The following is a 16,891-nucleotide window of genomic DNA, read 5'->3' on the forward strand; positions in this document are numbered from 1 at the left end:
TTTTTTACTGATTAAGCTAAACTATTGTTTGGTTTAAAGAAGACTTCAGGGGATATTTTTGGTTTAAGGTTTAAAGATTAATAGATGACTGAACATTATTCTTTGTGCCCTTCTGTGTTGCCCACGGTTTTCTTTTTAATTTCCATGTATAAAAGCCCAATAATATTGAGGAACATTAAAAAACAAAAACCAAAACCCATTGCCATCAAGTCCATTCTGACTCATAATGATCTTATAGGACAGAACAGAACTGCTCCACATGGGCTGGCTTAGAACTGCCAACCTTTTTGTTAGCAGCTGTAGATCTCAAGCTACAAATCGACTTGACAGCACTGGGTTTTTGGGTAGATCTTAAACACAGTGCCATCTCTGGTGACAGTTCCTCACTGCTACCTAGGGAGGACTTTAGCCCAAGGTGCTGCTCAAGCTCCTTCAGCACCTCCATTCTCCCCAGGGCTGTTCCCTTAAAGGGAAAGCAAATAGTTGCCTGGAAACACCTGGTGTCAGGAAGACACTCACTCCTTCGGTGTGGGGGAAATGCTTGCTTCTCCAGGTCACTTCACTCCATCCCAGCAGTGGCCTCTGGGCACGAGGGGGGCAGACCCCTCCAGCAAACCCCTCCCAGTCCCAGTGCACTTCCTCCCAGGGTCTCTTGTCCTTGGGTCCTTTTTGGGGCAGGGATTGCTGGTGAGAAGAAAGGCGCTGTACCCTGGGAAGTGGCTCTACGCAGGGCACGTGAGAATCACGAGGGAAGCTTTTACAAATACCAAAGCCTGGGCTCCCCGGCAGACCAAGGGAACCACACTCTGAGGCTGGCCACTGAGAACCGCAGGCCTAGGGCAGAGCCACCAGGACTGGGTCTGACAGGGCCAGGACTTAGCAAGGGCTCGTCGACACTAACAAAGTGATTCAGAAGCACAGGCAGGTTTGGGCTTGAAAACTAACAGTAACAAAAACCAGCATTTATTGAGCACCTCCCATGTGCTAGGGAAGGCTCCTAACAACCCTGTGAGGTAGGTGTTATCACTTAGACTGTGGGGAAACAGGTCTAGGGTTTAAGAGACTTGCCCAGAGCTGCAGACTGGAAGTGGCAGAGCGGGAATTCAATCCCAGCCAACGAAGCACCTTTTATCTGGGAGGGAAACAGCTTCCTGAGAGGGGTCTTTCTCCACTCTGAGAAGAGCAGAAAGGAGGGTGTTAGCCGTCTGCACTGGGGCAGCCTTCTGGTCTCCTGGGGTAAACAGAGAGGCGGCTCTCAGCCAGCTCTAGCTGTGAAGCACTGCTGTTCTAAGGAGACACGTGGCACTCCCTGGTGTCCCTCTTCCTTCTCAGGGAAGGATTTGGGGGCCTGCTGGCTACCCTGCCTGGAGGGTGGTCTAGGCAGTTTCTTCCAGAAACACTGGGGCTGTCCTGGGTACCCTGTCCCCGCCTCAGGATGGCTGACCCAGATGGACCACAGGTGGCACTTGCCATGGGGAATGTTTCAGTGTGTGGGTGGGCTCGGAGAACTGTACGCATAGGAGAGCTTGCGGGGCAGCCAGCCGGGCCTAGAGCAGGGGGATGCGGGAGGCATCCCCCAGGCGCCGGGCCAGGTCGCCTGCCTGCTGCACCACCACGTCTGTGGGGACAACGGAGAGATGGAGGGCCAGCAGCTCGTAGCACTTGATGGCCTCGGCGGGGTGGCTCTTGCTGTAATAGCGCAGGAGCTTCCTGGGGGAGGACACAGGAAAGATAGGATTCAAAAGCCGGGCACCACCATCCTCCCAAAGCCAGCGACCTCTCCTGACACCAGGTGAGCACCCCAACACCCTGCCTGTGCTCATCTCAACAGGCCCGGGCACTGGCCAACAAAGCCTTCCCTGCCCCCAAGCACCTAACCTGACAAGTCTCAGCCCCAAGCCACTGTCCACCCCTGTGGGGTTTCAACCCTCACACTGGGGTCTGCTGAAGGCACTACTGTTCTGGGACAGCAACGCCACAGAGCTAGCAGGGACATTCTTCTGGGGCCCAGCAGGGACATTTCCAAATACTGCCAAGATTAAGCAAGCAGGAAATTGGCCAAAACACAAAGGAGCTTCCAACTTGTTTCCTCTCTCACAGAACGTTCAAACAGGCTATGAGGAACTTCGAAGGTGGGATTCTGGCTTCCTGGGGTGGGGCATTACTGATGGGAGGAGCTGCCCTCTAAGGCAGGCTGGTACTTACAACCCAGCATGGGATGCACCCGTGGTACCCAAAGGCCCTCTAGATTGGTGTCACCTGTAATAGTCTACGCCCAGCATGCCGATGGGAACCGAGTCATCAGAAAGGACAGGCACCTCAATTATCTGCAGTTTGTAGCCCTGAGGAAGGAGGAAGAGGTTGTAAGAATGGGGAGGCCGTGGGTGTGGTGGAGAAAACGTTACTGTGAGTCGGACACACCGGCTCAGCCCTGCTGTGTGCTTGGAAAAACGAGGGGCCTCTGTTTACCTTGTTTTCTCATCTGTGAAGTGGGAGTAATAATAAGTAGCTCAGGAACACTGGGGATAATAGGTACAAAGCTTCAAGCACCGTGCCTGGCACGTGGTAAGTCTAAAGAAGATGTCAGCTCTCATTATCATGAGTGGACCTGGGCCAAAAGCTGCACCTCTGTGGAGGTCACCTGGAGGGTGACACAGGGAGGCTTTGGGTAGCGCTTCTGGGACAGCAAAGCGTTATCAAGAGGCCCAGGTTTTTGCTTTGAAAGAAATGGGAATTCCCGTGGTAGAACAAAGTGGGGGTGGGGAGTAAGACCTGCTGAGCATCTGCTGTGCGTCGGGCACGACCGTGGCTCCTACAAGTGCTCTCACCTAACACTCACCAGGCAGCTACACGAGCACTGCAGGTGAGGTGGCCTCAGCAGTAGTAAGCAGCTTATCCATGGCTGCACAGTGGTGTGGCCAGCATTCAAACCAAGCCTCCCCACCCCACAGCCTAGTTCGTTCTACCCCAAGGAAAAGGTCAAAGGAACTTTCTAGCACTTCTGTCATACACATATCCCGGGGACTTGGGAAGAGCTGGTGCAATGGAAAGATTGGAGGCCTGAAGGTCAGGAAAGCCAAGCTCAAGTTCTTGTTTTATCACCATGAGCTCTGTGGCCCTGGCCAGGACGTCTGACCTCCCTATCAGTGTCTGTAAAATGGGGACAATAATACCTTCACCAACCATTTTGGGAGGTCAGTGTGAGAATCAAATGAGAGGACAGCCATTAAAGACTCCGATAATGACACAACACTATGGAAAGGGTGGGTGGTCACCCTCAGGGTGAAGTGAAGGAAGGCTTGCTGCCAAGAGCAGAGAAGAGCACTGGGCATGGCGGGGGGGAGGGGAGAGGGAGGGACATGAGGAACCAGTAGAACGTGAGGGGTACAAGGTATGATCCTTAGAAAGCAGAACAGAGAGCTGAAGGGACAACAGAGGAGAAAACAGAGAGAGAGAGGACATGAGAGTAACCCCCCATTACCTATGTTTACACTGTTAAGAATGGTGAAGTCTAGAGAAAGAAGTACAGGGACACGAGGCAAGAGACCTGAGCCGTACTGTTCCTCCGTGGACAGGCTGGCTAACTGCCCTGCACCTTGGCTTATCCAGCTGCACAACAGGAATGGCAGTGTGCTGTGGCTTATGTATGAACTGCCAGTGTTGCATTACTCATGAAGCGCATGATTTGGGTGTTCTTTCTCCCACCGGGGCATCCGTTGACCAGTTCACACGTCTACCTGGACGCTGCCTTGAATAACGGCATGATTTTGTCAGGCAGCTGGGTGAAGGGATCACAAAGCAAAGCTCAATGGCCCACGTGAGAATGGGACCTGTGAGTTCTGGGTCCCAACCAGCTGTGTTTACCTGTCCTTCCTTCTGCCAGGGACGAGAAGAGGCTAAGAGATAGCCTGACACAATTCAGAAGACAGAAGCCAGGAGTTACAAGAAAGGAAACCACTGCAGGTGTATTCTGCCCTGGGACCCGGCTGCACCCACCATCTCATTCTCGAACCACAGGAAGTAGGAGCAGTAGAAGTCCCCCTCCCGGAACAGCAGCGTGGTATAGCCCTTCTGGAGGTATCTGCGTGCCAGCCGGATCAGAGACCAGACCTGGGGAAAGGAAGGAGAGAGTGCTCACCCCTCGTCCCATGGCTGGTCTGCCTGGACGGCCCACTCCCTATTACAGGGGCAGGCTGGGCTCCCATCCCTGAGACTGATGGGAAGGAAGAAAACACGTGGGTGAGGAGCTCCCTGAGGCCACTGGCCTTTCTCGCTCATCTGCATCCTTAGTGCCTGGGGCACTGCCTTAGCTCAGAGTAGGAGCTTGAGATAAATCTTTGCTGTGCAGATGAATGGACTACCCTCCACAGACTCAATGGAGGAAAAAATCTATGTAGAGATGCTTTATATAACTTTAATGTGCTACACTCGAGCCATAAATTAGTAAACCAATCATTCAGGCCACAAAGTGGCCAGGGGCTTTCTTAACTAACACCATAGGAGATTAAGGTGTGGCCACCTGGAGACCCCTCCGGCTATCCAGGATCACCTCCAGTTCCATGCCAGGAAGGTACTGGTAAACTGTGTTTGAATGTGGAGGCATGTCTCCTGCTCCAGGGGTGAGGTCCAAGCTAGGCCACACCAAGGCTGGTGGTGACCCTTGGGAGAAGGTGTCTTGGATCCCCTCCCCTCCCTTCTCTTCCCTAATGCAGCCCCCATGCCTACCCCATGCTGCCTGTGAACTGCCCAAGAGAAGGCAGCAGGGGCTGCTCAGGCTTTCCCCCTTTCCCAGGGGCCAGGAGCAGGCGGGTGAGCCTCTTGTCAAAAAGCTTAGTGGAAGGGAGGCAGGATTCCTGCCACACCTGATCATAAGGTAGTATCTAATTAAATCTGGCAACAGATACATGGGTTTGCTAGACTTTTCAGGAAATCAATTTGACAACATGCATTAGTAACCTTAAAACCATTCCTCCCATCTGACTAAGTAATTCCATTTCTGGGAATCCATACTGGGGAAATAATCAGAAATGAGGGCAAAGATGGCTGCACAAAGGTGTGTGCTGCTGAGTGATTTATCCCAGTGAGGGCTGGAGACAGCGAAGTGCTCAGCACTGGGAAATGGTCAAGCGAATTACGCTACATTCACCTGATGGACTATTATGGAGCTGTTAACAATCCTGTTCATAAAGAATTAATGTTATGAGGAAATGCCTGATACGATGTGAGGTGAAAATGCGGTAAACACAACTGCGTATGTAGGATGACCTCAACTACAGGGATCTGTGCACAGAAAGGCAATGAAGAGAAAGGGGCCAGGACCACAATGCGACCACCGGAGAAGGGGAGAGAAGATGACAATGGTGCAGCAGGTGTTCCATGAACGGTATCTGTATTACGTGCCCCCACACTGTGCTCAAATATCTTACAGACACCATCGCTTGTAATCTTCACAATCATTCTATGGTGCAAACAGTGTTATTACCCCCTTTTTCCGATGAGGAAACTGAAATTTAGACTAAACAATGCTCAAGGCCACATGGCTAGTGAGAGGCAGAGCTGGGCTTCAGACACGGGCCATCTGTCACTTGTCTTACTTCAACCATAATGATATACTGTATTTGAAAAAATATATATAGTAATTACGAATATGTAACCTAACAATACTTAATAACAACATATATATGTTAAAACCTGTGAGAGCTGGAACCTGTGTAAGGTAGAAAACTGTCAAAGAAGGAAAACTAAAATATTTATGTATTTTCCACTAATGGGGAGCAACAGAAAAGTGGCTAAGACTGCTACACCCTGTCAGAGGCGGAAGACTTAGAAGACCCAGAAAAACAAGGCTGTTCCATCAAGTTCTGGCTCTCACAGGTTTCGCTGTATGTGTGTATGTGGACATACATATACGGCGTGGTGGGTGCTGCTGAGCTGATTTCAACTCATAGCAACCTGTGTGACGGACTAGAACTGCTCCATAGGGTTTTCTAGGCTGGAATCTTTACAGAAGCAGATCACCACATGGAGCGACTGGGTGGGTCTGAATTGGCAACCTTTTGGTTAACAGTCAAGTGTTTAACCATTGCACCATCAGAGCTACATATATATATGTATGCATATACATAGTTACATATACACACAACCCATACACATGCGTATATACATACATATAGCCTATTACTGTCAAGTCAATTCCAACTCAGTGACCCTATAGGACAGAGGAGAACTGCCCCATAGGGTTTCCAAGGCTATAATTTTTATAGAAGCAGACTGCCACATCTTTCTCCCATGGAGCAGCTCGTGGGTTCAAACCGCCTACCTTTCAGTTAGCAGCTAAGTACTTAACTACTATTCCACCAGAGCTCCTTATAATGCCCTAGGGGGCAGTTCTACTCTGTCCTATAGGGTTGTTATGAGTCGGAATTGACTTGATGGCAACGGGTATTTACATATATATACAATGTATATACAGTTATATGTAGTTTTTGAAACAGTGACAGAGGCCCCTCTGCCACTATTTTGCCATGAAGTTAAATTAGGAGAGTAGCCCCCCCCGCCCCGAGAAGACTTCTTTAGTAGAAACCACTTAGTTTTAAATTCTGATACCCAAAGCAATTTCTTCTTTCCATTTTAGTTAATTCTATGAAATTTCATTGAGCATTTATTTATGCCAGGCACTATGCTGGGCACTGGCCGTTTCCTCCTCTGACCTCCCTCCCTGACCACTCTGCCAATCCCAGACACATTGTTAACCTCCACTGAGGCTCACTGGGCCCTGGGTACTGTGCCCCGAGGGCCAAGAATATAGCTGCTATTCCCAAGGTGCTCACAGTCTGACTGGATGCACACGATGAGAGAAGAGTGTAGCAAGGGTTAATGTGGGTGTGATCAGAGCCTCCTGGGAACCCAGAGAACGGCTAGTTCTTCTAGGGTAGCTCACCACATCCCATCTGCTAGGTAGTGAAGAGGGCCCAGCAAGGGGAGAGGTTACCTTGGTTTTGACGAAGGCAGCCAGGGGCCCCTTGCCCAGCTCTGAAGCAGTCTTGTCATCAGTGCTGAGGGAAGGAGCCACCATCTGCCCAGTCGTACGGTCCACATAGATGAAATGCACCAAGCCTGGGAAGTCTTCCAGGTAGGTGAGGTCTGAGTTAAGGTGCTTATGAAGCCAGGAACCAGGAAGAGCGTGTCTCTGTCCTTGTTTTAGGCTGCCAGCCATGCTAGGCAGTGGGATCAGAAGAGCCAGGCGTGCCACGCTTGCCCTTCCCCATAGGGTTCCATTCCACCCAACTGCCCAGCCTCCCTGCTCTCTATCTCCCAACTTCGCAGCTTCAGGAAGTTCTAAGACCTAAGTGCAATAGATTCTTGACATCTGCACACTTAACACAGGCAGTTCTGGACTCTGCAGGAATGTGGGATGAGCTTGAATCGTACACACTGAGTCTGATGGGACAGCAGAGCCACATAGCTAATGAGTGAGCCTGGCAGGCCGCCCAACCTCCACATCTCACCACAATTTGTTCATCGCTACCCTTCATCTCGAGAGGTCAGAAGGCTTTCATCTGAGGGGGGAGCAGACACCCACGGAAGGGCAGTGGCTGATGGCGTAAGAGGCCTCTGGCATCCCTTTCGCCTGCCCTACTGAAGACACAACTCACAGGGGACTTGAGGCCTGACCCTTTAGAGATCTGAATACAGGAAAAGCCGCTTCACAGAAAGTTCCACAGAAAATTAGTATTAAATAAAACTAGCATTCCAGAATAAAAGGGTCCAATAAGCTTGGCAATGGTTTTACGAACAGGATAAGCCTATTCACCACAGGGCTTCCAGAGCTTTGGCACGTACACAGCGCTGCTCTAGGAAGGAATGGCTCTCAAGCCCCCAGGCTGCAGGAAGCCCACCACCACCTCAAGCAAGGCCAGTTACCTTTCTGCTGGTTGGGAAACACTGACATAAGGGGCCGCCAAGGCTTTTATGCATTACCTCTGGGACAGCAGGGACTTCTGACACCAGCCTTGGAGCATTCCTACAGACAAGGCTCCTGGGACACTAGCCTCTGTTAGTCTGCTTCCGAGAAAAGCTGAGGGGGTGGAGCATGTATTCTCCCTTCCCTGAGTCCCTGAGGTCCTTCAGAAAGAGCAGGTGGAAGGGACACCCAGAAGCTGCAGCTTCCCTGGGCGGGCTTGGGGCTCAGGCAGCAGGATATGACACCATGGTGATGTTCCGCTGGCTCTTCACCAACAAAAAGTCCTTCCAGTCTGCCAGCTTTTCTCTGCCGAGGCAAGCAGGAGAAGCACAGGCCACCATCAGCTGTGTCCCTGATGCTGCCACAGGCGGTCGGGTGGGCACACCCTACTTACTGCATGAGCTTCTGGGCTTGGTCCTGGAGGTGCTGGGGCAGGTGGGGGCCGCCCCGGCTCGGTGCTGTGCTCAGGAAGCTGAGGCGGTAGATGGCGCAGAGCTGCTGCTTCACCTTCCCGCACGCCTGGAGCAGCCTGGCCCGGGGGTGAGAGCGTCACAGACAGGGGGACAAGGCCTGGGAGTACACCCATCCCCATGACGTGGCCACCCTCTGCTCCTGCACCACGAGACAGAGCTGATCAAGCACCACGTTCCTGAGTAGACTGAGAAGGAGCTCCTCATTTTTCCCAGCATGGTGCTCCACGCGTGTGGAATGACAGCTCCTTGCCACCTCATTACTTTAGGATAAAGGAGGGGCAGTGCCTTGCTCGGGCTGCACCCAACTCAGCGCTAAAGCAGGTCTTTCTCTTCTGCAGTGCTGGGCCCTCAATCCTGGCTCCTCAGACCCCTCAGCTTCCCACACCCCTCCACCCTGCAGGCTGGGCTCTCAGCACCCCTGGGCCCCTCCTCACACATAAACTCCTTTCAGAGCATTCTCTCCCTCTGGGTGTGGGGAAAGTTGGTGTCTCTGGAAAACAGACCCTCGGTCCAAAGGACATACCCCTTGTCCTCAGGGCCTCTACTTACTCCCAGGATGATCCTGGCTCACTTCTGGAGAAGGCCTTGGTCTTAAACTCCTGCCAGGTGCTCTGTGAGGACAGGTGACAGGGTGGCTGCCTGAAGATGCTCCAGCAGTAAGGCCCTGGGGAGACCCCTTCCCATGCCAGGGCTGAGCAGGCACTCGTGGCTTCAGCAGCAGGCTTGGCATGAGTCTGCCTTCATTCTGCCCACGCTGGCCTCTCCAGCAGGCCCATCAACACACTGCCCACTGCTGCACATGGTATACTAGTCACTCTTACTGCTCTTATTTAAAGAGCAATTCCTGGGTGCCCAGCTCTGTGCTAGACACTGGGGCTCTCTGTCTAGAAGATCATAAGGTCAGGGTGAAGCGGGAAGTGCCTCCATGGAGGGCGAGCATGGGGCAGAGGGCTGGGATGCAGGGTGGGGAGCAGCTACCTCATTAAGTGCCTGCCTGAGCGGGATCACCTTAGAGGATGAGAACTTTGCGTGAGCAATGCCCCGAGGCCCTGCAAAACACTGAGCTGCCTGGCTTCTCAAGAAAGGAGACCCGGGAAGGCCTCGGGGTTCACTGCTTATCTCCCTCCTCCAATCCTTCCGCTCATTTCAGACCAGCCTGTACTGCAGCCATTGGAATTCACAGTTCCTCAAGCAGACCCAAGCCCTGTCAGATGCATAACACTGCCCCCAGCTGCTGAGACCCGGGTGGTCGGCCTCCTGCTCTCTGGACTTGGTTCTAGGCTTTGATATGATTGTGCTGTGACATACTGTTTTCTACTGCTCATGTGCTGCTCCGCCTTCTGGTCTCACCTCCTCACTGGCTCTGAGCTCCCGGCCTGGGGGCTATCTCTGCCTCTTGGTGTTACCTCCTCTGTCTCTGTCTCTGCCAGAGGCTATCTCTGCCTTGTGTGTCTGTGTTCTCCCCATGCCCCGGTGCACTGGCCATACCACAGGTGGACACTTGGCGTCGGGTGCGGTGGCCTAGGGCCCAAGACAGGATTCAGGTTCTGGCCCCACAGTTCATGAGCTGAGTAGTCTTAGCCAAGGCATGATTTGTCTAAGCCTGTTTCCTCATCTATAAAATGGAAATTATAATTCGTGTTCTGGCAAACTCATGTGAAAATGTTCTGCAGTCTAGGTGGCACAAATGGTTTGTGCTCGGCTGCTAACCTAAAAGTTGACGGCCACTAACAACAATAACGTAAGCTTTTGTTATTATCTTCTCAGAAAGGGGATGATGGGCTCAGAAATCAGTGATGGAGCAGAGACAGTGCCTGGAATCTCTGGCCCTCATCCGGTGGACTGACTGCCCTGCTGCCCCACCACTGCCTCTTCTCCTCCAAGGCTGGGCACATCCCAGGAGCCAGGTCTCACCTGAATCTCCTGGCCCCCTCGATTCTTGACAAACTTGTCCATCCTTTGGCGCAGGTCTGCCATGAGGGGGTGGGACCGCAGGGCACCTCCAGCCTCCTTCCCCTCCTTCAGCTTCTTCTCCACCAGGGAAAACCCATCCAGCAGCTTGTACAGGACCAGGGCCAGGGGGGTGCTGGGGCTCTAGGGAGAAAGCAGAGTTAGGTGGGATGGGACAGCCAGTGGAGAAGGCGTTAGGCCCTGGGGTCACCAGGGCAGGTTGAAGGTCCTGGTACCTTGGTCAGGAGCACCATGTTGATGCCCGGCCACAGGGGCAGGCAGTACAGGGTGTGGGGCACCAAGGGGTAGTAGCTCTCTTTTATGTTGGCATCCAGGAAGATCCTTCTGGGGCTAGATGCCACTGGGGAGTGAGGAACTAGCATCTGCAGAGTGTCTTCGGCTACCTACAAGGAGGAATGAGGTGTAAAGGAATGGCAGGTAGGGAAGGAAGGGCTGCCCGGTCTCTCTCCACGCTAGACCCACCCACAGTTGCCCATTTGCTGTCCTCCCTGTGAACCATGAAGGAACGCAGATTTTTACTCCAGAGAATCCCAGGTCTTCAGTCCCTATACTCTGCTGCAACCGCCCTAGGAGCTCCAGCTCTGCTGCTGTCTCTTTCAGCTTCCTCTAAGCCTTTCTGCCTCAGGGTCAGGAGTGGATGCTGAGTGGGACAGGGTATAGGAGCTGGGGTGGGGTGGTAAAGAAGGGACCCAAAAGGCAGAAAAAACAGACAGTGGTGGAATGGGAAGATGAGACACCCTCATCATGCCTTCAATTAGGTGAAGGTATTTAACATTTATTTAAAGTTAAACAATGTTCTTTCGTTTGTTTCAGTCACTCTCAGAACATCTGGCAGCCATTCGAATTGTCCAGGTGGGGAAACTGAGGCATAAGTGCCTAAATGAGCAACACTCCAGCCTTAGGGAGGGCTCTAGTAAGAAAGCCTTTAGCGGGAAAAATAAGAGAAAGGAAATCATTAAGGATGGCACAAACATTTCTGTATGTCTCGGAAGTTTAACAGTAAAAACTGAAGACAATGTCCTAGTCAGCTCCAGGGGGTTGCTGAAAAAATCACATACCCATGGGATGGGCTATCGCACAACCATGCTGTTGAATGCTTAGTAAGTGGAAAAACGATTAAAGAAAAAAGTATAATGAATTTCATTATGGTTCAAATTTGGTGAAAAAAGAGTATATAAAAACCCACTGCCGTGGAGTCGATTCTGACTCACAGCGACCCTACAGGACAGAGTAGAACTGCCCCACAGAGTTTCCAAGGAGCGCCTGGCGAATTCGAACTGCTGACCTCTTGGTTACAAGCCGTGGCACTTAACCACTACGCCATCAGAGTTTCCAAAAGAGTATATATGTACATATAAAATAATAGGAAAATAGATTAGAAGGAAACACAAAACACCCCAAAAATATTCACAGTAGTTAACATCTAGGGGTGGGACTGAGAGGGATTTTTATTCTTTTCCACACTTCTGTATTTTCTAATTTTTCTACAATGAATGCATTTACTTTCTCATTTACAAAAACATTAAAGATTAAGCTGGACTCTCTCTCACTCTTAAATATAAAGAGGAGGGTGGGATTTATCAAGATTTGAGGCCCGAGGCCTGGGGGAGGGTACGGGGTAGTCACCCTTCATGCATCCCTTACCCCTGCCGTGGCCGACCCTGAGGGTCAGGGTGAGGCTGGCCCTGGTAGAGGTGAAGCCCTAAGTCCCCAGTGCTCCCCTTCCCCCAGGAGACACTCACCTGGATCTGGGAGGCGTCAGTGGGTGGGGTGCCCTCATCCAGCCAGACAGTGCTACCTGCAGGCAATGACAATATAAATAGTGGGAAGCCAGAAGGGGAGGGCTGGAGACAGACGGGCCTGTCAGCCAGTCCTGAAGCACCAGGCAGGGGCAGAGGCCCTTCAGTGTGGGAAGGTGCAGCACATCCCCTGCTCATCCTGCGCCCAGCTGGCAAGCACTGGAAAACTCTACAGTACGTAGTAGCCATGGGCAAAGCAGCCTGGGTCTGGGAAAGAAAAGCTTCCCCCAGAGCCAGGCGCTGGGAACGGAGCTCCTGAAGATGTAACCGGAAACAGGGGTGAGGGTTGTGGTACCACCATTTCCCTCAGTGCCCCTGTGTTAACCCCTTTAATCTCCTCCCTATTCCTGTCCTCTCTATTCCTTTGAGTCCCTCCCTGGCTATAGTACCAGTTGCCGTTGGGTTGATTCTGACTCATGGTGATGCCATGTGTGTCAGAGGAAAACTGTGCTCCATATGGTTTTCCATGGCTGATTTTTCAGAAACAGATCACCAGGCCTTTCTTCCAAGGCACCTCTGGGTGGGATCCAACCTCCAACCTTTTGGTTAGCAGTCGGGTGTGTTAACCATTTGTACCACCCAGGGACTCCATCCCATACTCACTGCCACTGAGCTGATTCTGACTCATAGCGACCCTACAGGAGAGGGCAGAACTGCTTCAAGGCTGCAAATCTTTACAGGAACAGACTGCCGTATCTTTCTCCCATGGAGAGGCTAGTGGGTTCAAACCACCAACCTTTCAGTTAGCAGCCGAGCAGTAAACCACTGTGCCACCAGGGCTCCTTCAGGGGCTCCATAGTGGAGGTATAACAGAGGAGCGCCTAGGAGGCAGCACACAGCCTACATCCCCCCGTTAATCTATTCAGTTAGCAAACTTTTACTAAGCACCTGCTATTGTTATTAGGTGCCACAGATTCAGTTCTGATTTATACCGACCCTACAGAACAGAGTAGAACTGCCCCATAGGGTTTTCAAGGAGCAACTGGTGGATTTCAACTGCTGACCTTTTGGTTAGCGGCCGAGCCCTTAACCACTGCGCCATCAGGGCTCCACTACATGCTAGGAACTGTGCTAGCTTTCTCTCCAACTACAGCTCACCAGCTGCTCCTTGGAAACCCTATGGGGCAGTTCTACTTGACGGCAATGGATTTGGGTATTTTTTTGGATAGCTCACAAAAACCTACTGAACCCACTACATAGTATGCCTGTAATAATATTGTTCTCTTATGTTTTGTGGCAAATAATCATCATTTATGACCATGTTTCTCAAGGGAAACGTGTTCCTGAGTCTCAAACACCTGATTTACAAATGGATGAGTGCAACTCCCACCATTTCTAAGTTGTGAGTTTTGGCATTATTTACAACTCATAGGCAGAGGAAACTAACCACCAAGAGATGGGGGCAGAGGATGATGGTGATGAATGAGGGAAGGGAGTGGTAAGAAGAAGAAGAAACTTCAGAGATCACCCGAATGCACTGTGCTTTGGGCTCACAGAGCGCTTGGAGAATCGGAGGAAAGCTCGGGGCAAGCATGTACGAGATGGCGAGCAATCTCAGGGGACCCCGGGCTCCTTGAAGCCCATCCAATGGCCGCACCTTCGCTGCACATGAGAATTGCATGTGGGCCTTTTAAAACTCGTGATGCCCAGGCCACACCCCAGACCAATTAAGTCAGAATCTCTGGGCACAGGCCCAGCTTCAGTATTTTGAAAGCTCCCCAGGTGAGTCCAACTGCAGCTCCAGCCCAAATCTGTGCAGAGAGGTGGGTCCCACCCTGGGTGCACACTGGACTCACCTGGGGGAGTGTTCAGGAGTATTCACACCCGGGCCCCAGTGCGGCAAGTGTAACTGATATGGCTGAAGCTGTCCAGGTGATTCCAACGTGCCGCCATGGCTGAGACCCACTGGGTTAAGGAGGACACGTGGTAAATTCCTCTCAAAACTCAGCCCCCAAGGTGCTGCTCCTCGTACAACCCCAGCCTTCTTCCTCCTCCTAGATGATGCAAACCACACACTCCGTTCTTTCTCCCAAGAAGCTCAGGGCTAAACGTCATGCTCATTCATGGTGACTAGAGTAGTCTGGGTTTTGGCTTAGCTATTTGTCTATGCAACATTGTTTTTTTGTTAATAACATTATCTATATATTTTAATTTCTTTTTATTGTTTACCCACACACTTTGGAAAAACAGGTAAGGTATAAACTGTACCCCAATGCTGCTGAGTGGATTCTGACTCATAGCAATCCTATAGGACAGAGTAGCACTGCCCCATAGGGTTTCCAAGGCTGTAAATCTTTACAGAAGCAGACTGCCACATCTTTCTCCCGCAGAAGCAGCTGGTGGGTTTGAAATGCCGCCCTTTTGGTGAGCAGCCGAGCACATAACCACTGTGCTGCCATGGCTCCTAAGGTATAAACTATAGAGATTGGATATTCATATTTTAAATAACGCACTTTAAATTAAATAATTATTCATTTTACCTATTAATCACAAAAAGAAAGATGAGACAGAGATATACACGTGACAGATGAATTTTAAAATGAAACTGATTTGTCATAAAAAGCCTTAGGAAACATCTGAGTGGTTTTAACAGTCCTTGAGCCCAGGCTGGAGCTAGCAGGGGAGACTGAGAGGAAGCTGGAATCAGCGTCCTATGCTCCGGGGAGAAAAAACCCTGCAGAATTTGGGTGTCTGTGCTCAGGACCTGAGCAGGTATGCAGGTCCACTGAACCCCAAGACAGACCCTGGGGCTGACTGGCATCTGGCCCACCTTGCCTCCGGCCCCCCAGGACTCACCTGAGCTCTGCTCACCAGGTGAGGGAGCTGGTGTGAAGTACTCCTCAGGGAGAGAGAAGCTGTCTGTCTCCTAGAGGGTGAAGAGGGCAGCTCAGGCTGGGGGTTTGGAGAGGACGGCCCGGTTGGCCCAGCCCCCGCCTTCCTGGAAAAGGCCTGGCCACACAGGCGAGGCAGGTCGTTCCTTCTCCCGCACAGCACGCGGCACACAGCGCATGGCACACAGCGCACAGCACACAGTGCACAGCACATAGCACACACCGTCTCTGCAGAGCTCCTCCTGGCCGGGCGCGTGGAGCCAGGGCTCCAGGGCTGCTGCACTGGAATGTTCTGGCTGCTCCGGGGCCTTTGTGGGGAAGGCTGTGATGAGGCAGGGAGACCCTTGTCAGGCACTCTACCTGGCCTCTCCACATGGGCCCTGGGCCTTCTAGCATTTCACAGAGAAGCCCTCAGAGAAGGGCTGGCAGGGCCCTTCACACCCTCCACCCTGCTCCACTGCATGGCCCTGGGCGCGGTCCTCACTTTCCAGGGCTTTTCAACCCTAGGTGGTCTATTCCTTCTCCAGAACCACCGAGATTCCTGAAATTCCAGTACACTGGGATTTCTGATTCCACTATAACTGACAAAGAAGACAATGGCAAAGGTGGTGGCTCACACTGAGTGCTCTCACTACATCCCAGGCACTGTCAGGCTCTCTGTGAATTGTCCCCTTTACCCCTCACGACAACACTGAGAGGGAGATGCTGCCATTATTCCCATGGAACAGATAAGGGACCTGAGGCTCAGAGGGGCAAGGGCTTGCCCAGATCACACTGCCAGCTAAGTGGGGAAGCTGGGTTTCAAACTAGGATTGTCTGACTCCCCAAATCTGCACTTTTAGCCACTATGCCATCTGCATTCCAGAATCCCCCTTACATCTGATAGCACAGGGAAAAAGCTGTGCCCCACCACACACCCAGAATTGTGAGTTGGAAACCACAGCCCCCCAGGAGCCTGCTCTCCACTTTCCAGGCTGGCTTTCTGAGCTGTCTCCCTTACGGCCTCCACCGCCCAGGGACTCCCCGAGACCTGAGTGTCGTCAGCCTCCGCCGTGCTCTCGCTGGGGTACAGGTCCTGCACCAGGAGAATGAGGGCCAGCAGATCTGCGGGGCGCAGTGAGCTCGCGCTCTGGCTGTGGAGTCAGAATAGGCAGGGAGTCACAAGTGCGAGGTGGCAGTGGTCAGGAGCAGAGGGGGTAAGGAATCTAAGGCAAGATCCCTATCCCCAAGGAGGTTACAAATTAAGTCAGGCAACTTAATCCTTTTTGGAGAAAGGCAAGGTATAAATACAATTAATCCATCAATTTTTAAAATAAAATTAGTGTTAAAAAAGTATCTATCAATAGGAACCAGTAACTGCATTTGAGAAAGTTTTAAATTTAGATTCTAAGGCAGTGTTCCAGGAAGAAATGCTTCAGAGAAAGGGAGAAGGCCAAGACGGGGCGAAGAGTTGAAGAATCTGGGAAGGCTTCCTGGAAGAGATGGGACCCGAGGTCTTCTTGGCGGGGGAGGCAGTGCCTTTTGGGTAGAGGGAATAGGAGGGGCAAGGGTGAGAGGCCAGGGGGCCTGAGGCTGCCAGGTTCCAGGCTCACCTGGAGTACAGGGCCAGCAGCTTGGAGTGCACGAGCAGGAAGGCGTGCAGGGCCTCCTCACCGGCCCGCTCGGAGCTGGAGTTGACCGCCTGGATGACGTGCCGCTCCAGTGCCTCTATGCACAGCTCACAGAGCTGGGGGTGGACCAGTCGCTCCACGGCCTGGCCGAGGACCGCAGAGAGAGGAAGCCACATCACTGACCACCCTCTCCTTGCTCCAGGCCCTGAATCCATACTGACCTCACACTATCTGCCAGCCAGTG

The 16,891-nt window shown here is 52.0% G+C and overlaps 1 protein-coding gene across 4 annotated transcripts in view; it reads right to left on the reverse strand.

Moving 5' to 3' along the window:
* Nucleotides 1-22: 22 nt before the first annotated feature.
* The window catches only part of HPS1 (HPS1 biogenesis of lysosomal organelles complex 3 subunit 1), a 30,655-nt gene continuing 13,786 nt past the window's right edge, over nucleotides 23-16,891 (reverse strand). The window contains exons 7-20 of one of the 4 annotated variants that reach the window (XM_049855186.1): nucleotides 16,630-16,790; nucleotides 16,068-16,170; nucleotides 15,261-15,359; nucleotides 15,003-15,072; nucleotides 12,150-12,205; nucleotides 10,623-10,790; nucleotides 10,351-10,530; nucleotides 8,986-9,047; nucleotides 8,358-8,492; nucleotides 8,204-8,269; nucleotides 6,992-7,136; nucleotides 3,997-4,110; nucleotides 2,260-2,342; nucleotides 23-1,710 (exon numbers count right to left, since the gene is read on the reverse strand). In XM_049855186.1, the coding sequence (XP_049711143.1) occupies nucleotides 1,548-1,710; nucleotides 2,260-2,342; nucleotides 3,997-4,110; nucleotides 6,992-7,136; nucleotides 8,204-8,269; nucleotides 8,358-8,492; nucleotides 8,986-9,047; nucleotides 10,351-10,530; nucleotides 10,623-10,790; nucleotides 12,150-12,205; nucleotides 15,003-15,072; nucleotides 15,261-15,359; nucleotides 16,068-16,170; nucleotides 16,630-16,790 (1,605 nt within the window). In that variant the 3' untranslated portion in view covers nucleotides 23-1,547. Of the gene's footprint in view, nucleotides 1,711-2,259; nucleotides 2,343-3,996; nucleotides 4,111-6,991; nucleotides 7,137-8,203; nucleotides 8,270-8,357; nucleotides 8,493-8,985; nucleotides 9,048-10,350; nucleotides 10,531-10,622; nucleotides 10,791-12,149; nucleotides 12,206-14,002; nucleotides 14,112-15,002; nucleotides 15,073-15,260; nucleotides 15,360-16,067; nucleotides 16,171-16,629; nucleotides 16,791-16,891 lie in introns of those variants that run through there. The other 3 variants (XM_049855187.1, XM_049855188.1, XR_007513439.1) reach the window with 3 other exon arrangements.

This window comes from Elephas maximus, chromosome 16, assembly GCF_024166365.1.
Source record: "Elephas maximus indicus isolate mEleMax1 chromosome 16, mEleMax1 primary haplotype, whole genome shotgun sequence".
Classification (NCBI taxonomy): Eukaryota; Metazoa; Chordata; class Mammalia; order Proboscidea; family Elephantidae; genus Elephas; species Elephas maximus.